General features: G+C 39.9%; 1 protein-coding gene across 1 annotated transcript in view; it reads right to left on the bottom strand.

The window, feature by feature from the left end:
* Positions 1-6,185, bottom strand: part of adamts16 (ADAM metallopeptidase with thrombospondin type 1 motif, 16) — a 54,776-nt gene extending 48,591 nt beyond the window's left edge. The window contains exons 1-2 of the mRNA XM_020596589.1: positions 6,108-6,185; positions 3,477-3,835 (exon numbers count right to left, since the gene is read on the bottom strand). Of these exons, the coding sequence (XP_020452245.1) occupies positions 3,477-3,835; positions 6,108-6,153 (405 nt within the window). The 5' untranslated portion in view covers positions 6,154-6,185. The remainder of the gene's footprint in view (positions 1-3,476; positions 3,836-6,107) is intronic.
* Between the last annotated feature and the right edge of the window lie 871 nt (positions 6,186-7,056).

Here is a 7,056-nt window from a genome sequence, read left to right as displayed (position 1 = left end):
CAAAAATTCCCCAAAATATGCAAAGGCAGTTTTTTTTTAATCAAATTACAGTAAGTGTTATAGTACTTGCATAACCAAGATATCAGCATAGAACTCTTGACATTGTTTTTATACATATTCTGATATGTAGCCTTTTTTTGTTTTACATTCTTTCAGCTTAAGACACTCCACAAAGTGTTGATGTTATCAAATAAAACAGACAATGTACAGGCACTTTACTGACAGTTGTGGCCTTGACTGGTCTTGAAACAAAATCCTGATTCTGCTTTGTCCGCGACAGAGACAAGACCAAGTAAAAATGCAGTCAATTCCGAGACAGCACCTGCAAAAAGTGGTCTCGAGACCAAGACCAATCTCAAATAGCCTACTATGACACTAGATAAAACTGTGAAACAAGAGCAAACTTCAGCTACCTTTTATTAAAAAAAAATATTGTTCTGATAAGGTCCTACTGATGCAGTGCTTGAATGTTCACAAGGTTGCAAGTTATCTATGGCAGATTCAGTTCCCTGTGAATCTGCACTGACATATGAGCACAAACTAGCATGACAGGAGTTTCTCTGCCTACTACTCAGTTGCTGCACTGCCCCTGGTGATTGTTGAGTTATAAATGCATATATACAGTATGTGAGTTCAAGATTGAGAAGATTAGTATGTATTCATGGTCCTTTGACTAGTCCAGACTAATAGCGGTAAGTGCCTGGTACTTGGGATCTTAGGCTGAAGCTGTCTCATTTAGGATTACTTAATGTCATTCTCTATAGTAATGTTTTCTTTATGTTCAGGCAGCACAGGAGGTCCTCCAAGGCCAGAAATGAAATTCAGCCAAGTCTGAGGGTAATAATAAGAATAATTTGTCCAGTCAGCAATGTTAGCCTACATATTCTAATAGTGACTTTTATCCAGGACAACTTGGATATGTCACATGAAAAGAGGCAGAAAGAAAAGCAAAATGACATCCAAACACCACCAGACACATTTTAGTCGAAGCATATTACAGTACAACCAACCTGTACTGCTGTTGCTGTGTAAACTAATCATTTTGAAACCATTAAATCTGCTCTGTTTTAGATTTAGCATGTTGTATATTATGCTATTATTAACATTACTAGCACTGCCAAGTTAGCATTCTACTGAGTTGACAATAATTCACATGCTACAACCCCACTCTTCCTTATGACAATGCAGCTCAAGTCAGTTTTCTGTATTATGTAATTTGCACACAGTTAGCTTGCTACTGTTCTTAAGGTGCCAGTGCAAAGATTATTACTCTTGCGCTGAAAACCCATACCTATGTCCATTAAGTCCATTCAAAATATGCCACTTAAGCTTAAAAAATCATTTAACTGTACTCCTACAATATGTTGGTCACAACAGCCAGTCAAACACTATACTGTGTGCTAAATAAGAAGATGAAATAACACCCAAACATTGTTTTGACATTGAGTCCAGTATTTTTAGTGGCCTTTGCTGTCACTGCCAAAAAAGTCATCTGCTTCATGTGGTGTTGTGGTGTTCATTATTTAAAAAAATGAAATGAAAATGAATGAAAAATGCTATTAAATGTCTTATTATTAAAAAATTAACATTACAATAAGGATTAATAATAAATTATGACAGTTTTTATGGCTGTGACCTCTGCAATACACTGTTGGAAAGTTTGGAATATAAAATGGTGACAGCTGTGTAGTGTTGCTTTCGTCAACGAAAATTATGACTAAATGTCGTCAACAAACCTTTATCGCGTGACGAAAACGAGACGCGATGCAACGAAAATGCTGGTCATGTGACAATGACTATAATTAAATGTATAATGCAATATTGTTGACGATAAAAAAACAAGATGAACTGTTATAACGTTATTTTGTCTCGTTTAGTCATGTTATTATTATTATTTTGCAGTATTTCTGTTTTCTGTGTCTCGCTTCAGGGGCCGCATCAGACGCGTCGCACTGCGCAGATGCAGGCGACATCACTTCCTTAAGCCCCACTCGCCCCATTATTGAGAAGACGACAGTAAACAAAGTTAAGTCTGACACAGAGAAAGGGATCGATGGCCGGCCAGCCGGGGTTTGTCATTGGGAGGAAAAGAAGAAGCGAGATTTGGAAAAACTTTAATTACATAGAAGTGGAAAAGAAAACGAAGTTTGTTGTTGAAAAAGATGGGGAGAAATGTGGCCACAAAATCACACAAAATGTGTATTGGATGTATTCTTGAGTCTATAAGGTAACAATAATATAATAAGATAACCTTGTTTGAAATGGGTTTGGCTAAAAGTAAATTTTGGTTTCATCTATACTACTAGGTACTTATACTCTATAGCCTGGGTTAAATAGAATTGCATTACTAAAAAGAGACTAAAATACAATTTTCATTGACTAAAACTAGACTAAAATGTCATCAGTTTTCGTCGACTAAAACTAGACTAGACTAAAAAGAGTATGAATTGACTAAAACTAATAAAAACTAAAATGACAGCTTCACACAAAGACTAGACTAAAACTAAAATGAAAACAGGCTGCCAAAAACAACTATAGAGCTGTGTCAGCTGTTTAACATAGACCTTGATGACTCTGATTCGAGTAACAGGGACTCAACTCTGACTCGACTCGGACTATTCTTTAGTGACTTGGACTCAACTCAGACTTGAACACTGGGAACTTGACTACGACACTGGTCTGAGGGAAGAATTTTCTTGCCAATTTAGCCAGTGAGTGTTGACTCAACTTACTGTATGTCAAGTATACAGTAAGCCAATTTTCTGACCAGGCCAGTCAGACAATGCACTGACTCTCTGTGCTCTGTGAAAGGCAGCTTCACAGTAGCATACTGCAAGAGCTGCTTAATGATTGTGTTTGTGTCAAATAAAAGGAGTGTCTTATAAGAAAAAAAAATCCCTAGATTTACAACTTTTGAATTTGTCCTCCTTTCATCCATGTTTCTCCTTTCACTCTCTCCTTTAGGTCAGTCTGATTTGCATTTGGTGTCTAATATCTTCTAACCCAAAATTACAGTACATGCATTTATATTTTAAATCATTTACTTCTACCCAGTCTCTATACTAATTCAGTGTTTTCTGAATTTTGAGTTGAAATCCAATCCAGTCATAGACCTCTCTCTTTCTCTCCCTCTGGGTTTCAGCATGAAAAGAACATTAATGCTTTGTTTATATTATCAGGCGTCCAAGGATGAGCCAAATTTCTTCATTATGATTCCCAGATTCACTATCGCTTCAAGGTCAGTGAGAGTAATTACACTACTCACATGGCAGGTCAATCCAAATGCTGGCAAAACTTTTAAAAAAAGAAAAAAATATGCCAAAAAATTAAAATGACCAGTATACACACTTTCAAATTAACAGACCCTTAAGCCCTTTTCACTGCAAACTCACTCACCAACTGAGAGCCAGCTCATCTACTCCCTACTTCTCATCCAAACCCTCCTGCAACCCGACTCTGTGTATGCTCAGACTCACCAATCCCATGCATGTTGACAGTGCCACGGAGGACTTAACCCTCCACCTCAACGAGCCCTGGTAAAAGCAGAGGTCGTCCTGGTGGTAGGCCCTCAGGCTTTTGGTGCCGTTCTTTCCCAGGACCTGGATAGTGAAGCCAGGTGCAATCAAGCTTTCTGAGACTGCCCTCAGCTCCATGTGGAAGTCCTGCCCCAAGCCACTCAGCCGGAAGTGGACTGTTTCAGTGCTGCTATTAGTGCCTGGTGAGCCTGCATCTGGAGTAAGGGCTCTACGACGCCTTCTGCGCTGGTGGTGGGCGATTTCGTGAGAGATGTAAATACCTTGGTAGTTGATCTCATATGGAGATATAATCTCATATTCTGGGCAGAAAAGGAGAGCAACACAGTAAGGAGAGAAAGGAGAAAGATGGAAAATTATTTTGTTGTTTACAAAATGTATGCCTAGTGAAACAGAATTAAAATGCAATGACAGGAGAGTGAGAAGCAAAATGAGTGACAATTTTGATGAACAGAATCTAGTTTAAAGACAAATTTTTGTCATTTGATATGTGTGTTTTTTACGGGATCTAACAGTGGAGGGCAATGATGAGAGAAAGCAATGATGCCAGATGTAATAAACACAATTTTACAAATGCAGAAAAAAAAAACATTTAAGGTCTTAGTGGTCAGTACTTTCTAATTTAATGTGTCAACTTCACTTACTCTGATACACTGCATGCTGTGTTAGCTACTGTCTTGGTTGTATCACGAATGCAATAAAATCCACAGCCTTTTACTTTCCTTTGTAAATCCATCTTGCCCTGCCTCATATACACTTGCTGGATCAAGAATGAGTTACAAAGGAAGGATTTTGGACAGTTCAAACATGGGCCCTTCAGCCGTGAGCGAATCATGTTTGACCTTGTGTTTTACAGCTCTTTTTACTACAGCTACAGCTGAGATTGGATAACTGCAGGTCATAAATGGAGATGGTGGCAGGTCACAGGCCTCTTAGACCAGCTAAATGCCTAATGCTGCTCTGGCCACAGAAACTATTGGGCTTTCTTCCAATGGTTAGATCAAAAGAGTAGCTGACTTTTTGAGCTGCACTAAAATTGGTTTTCTAGAGGAAGGCATGACAGTAGCTGCCACAGGTGCCCACTGTCTGAGTAAGAATGGGCTGCAACAAAATGTGTTAAACCTGAATTATTCTTTCTCTAACCACTGTACAAAGAAACATTGTTTCTCACCAGCTTCTGTTACTGTGATGGGATTGTGTTAGATAAGGTGCCTGCTACTGTAAGCCATTACATACCTTGAAACATTACGCTCTTGAAACCCTTTGGGTGGGTGAGTAACCACCAATCAAACAAATAAAACAGCACCATTGTTGATTTTGTTACAATACTGCAGTGACCATTACAAATCTTACCAAGAGAAAATGATTCACTTTATCAGCTGAAAGTGCACAGAAATAACAGAACCTTGCACATTAAAACAGCAAGAGCCAGACTCAGTTACTGTACAGTATGACCTGCTTTAGCAAGCCTGAAAAATGAGTAAATATAGCACAGACACAGGCATGTTTTTGGCAGTGGGAGAAACGTGCAGGATGACAGATAGTATGTAATTGCTGGCAATGTGAATGCCTGAGGTTTGAACTTAGCTATTTGGTGCATTTTGAGGTTGCTTTTAAAGCCCTGCACATATGCTGATTAGCAAGATGCATGTATTAAAAGCACCTTATATGACTGTGACTGCATGCATTTTAGTTTGTGTAGTCACAGTAAGAAGCAAACCTCCAGTCCTTGTAATACAAGTGCAATTTACTCAAGAGCTACAGGACTGCATAGAACACACACATAGTTCAAGTCTCAAGCCCATGCAGACACCAAAGCACTTAGGCAAAACCAGAAAATGGGCTTCTCTGTCTTTTTCGCTTTGTCCACCTCCCCCCAAATACACACACACACACACACACACACACACACACACACACCACACACACACCCTAACTCAAACGCCAGCTGCAGTGACCCTTGTCTGACGGTATGCAAACAAAGAGCCTGCAGGAACAACGTATGTGCACAACACACCCACATATATCTTGTTTGATGGACTGAGACAAGATCTTGTGGTGGTTAGGTTGTTGGTTTAGTGGCTCCTGAGCATCATTAGTACTTGACTTAAAGTGAACATGTGCACTCTTTCTTCACCTACTTTAACATTAGCTGTAAGTAAGTTACACACATTTATACAGAGCACTGTTGAACCATTGGCTGTGTGATGATCTGAAACAGAAGTGAGGGAAAGCCCTCACTTCACTTCTGTTTCAGATCAACTCCATATGTGCCCACTGAAGGGAGTTTTGATGTGTGTTTATTTGTTTATGTATCTGCTTTTCATGGTGACTAAAAAAAAAAAAAAAACTAAACATCTGAACGAGAATATAAAGCCAGAGGAGATGCTGACTCAACACACCACCCAGGGTTAGATCCACAAAACAAAGAACAGATGGAAATCTCGTCCTTACTGCTTAAACTAATTAGTAAACTGACTTGGGAGCTTCATCGGGCTTCAATGCATCATCATTTTCTGGTCACTCCCAAATGCATTATAAAAAATGTGAGCTTGCTAAAAAGGGAGCCTTTACCTTCAGCGTGCTTTTCAGCAAGTAGATTAATGTAACATATTGACATTACTACCCAGATATCAAGTTATTTTAAAGTTGCCTTAAATAAGCGAAATTAAATATTTGCTGCAGGCCCCAGTCGGAAATGCACTGCTGCAGTAGCTACTGCTCTGTGTCAGGGTGCAGGTCGCCCCCTAGCGGTGAGGAGAGATTAAAATACAGCGCAGGTGAGTTTGATGCTGCTGGTGCAGCTTCTGCTTGTTTGAAAAGTAGCTCAACTTTTCATTTTATTACGTCGAAAAGTAAACCTCTGACCATGGACCACTGATAATAATTCTCCCACACTAACTGTCATCACAGTGGCAGAATTCTGTGAAACACTGAACATACCTGTATGTTGAGGTAAATTGAGAGACTGGAGTAAAGTCGACACTTGAGCGCGGTCATCACCATTTTCCAAAAGTACGCTCTGCAAAGAAGAACATGTGAATGTTACTTGGTCTGTGTGTCTTGCAGATTTCATGGAAAATAACTCGACAGCCCTGTCATTTTGAATTGTTGACAACTTTATGAGGTCTGCATGCAGGCGCGTACAGGCGCAGCTGACTTACTTTGCTCAGCGTGAAAAAACAGAAGAGAGGGATAACGAGCAACGTCCAGGTTCTCCGCTCTGCACAAATCCTTAGGCAGGTCATGTCTGTGGCTCACCTTTATGCAAAACCTGAAGCCCCTTGACACCAATCCTAGGATCTTAAATAAAATAATCCAGCAGTGGTGGCAACAGCTCAGTGGGAGTGAAGCATCAACGACTTTCAGATGCAGCCTTCCACAGTTCTCCATTCATGTCCTAGCGCAGTAATATCCCGAAGCGGCTAATGGCATGGACTCAAGTCCTCGGGCAAGTCATTTTCACTCAGACAGTCCGATCAGTATCCAGCGTTTCTCTCTCTCCCCCTCTTTCTCTCTCTCA

This window comes from Monopterus albus, unplaced genomic scaffold, assembly GCF_001952655.1.
Source record: "Monopterus albus unplaced genomic scaffold, M_albus_1.0 scaffold31.1, whole genome shotgun sequence".
Taxonomy (NCBI): Eukaryota; Metazoa; Chordata; class Actinopteri; order Synbranchiformes; family Synbranchidae; genus Monopterus; species Monopterus albus.
Note: the sequence above shows the minus strand (reverse complement) of the source record. Positions and strands in the feature narration are given on the sequence as shown.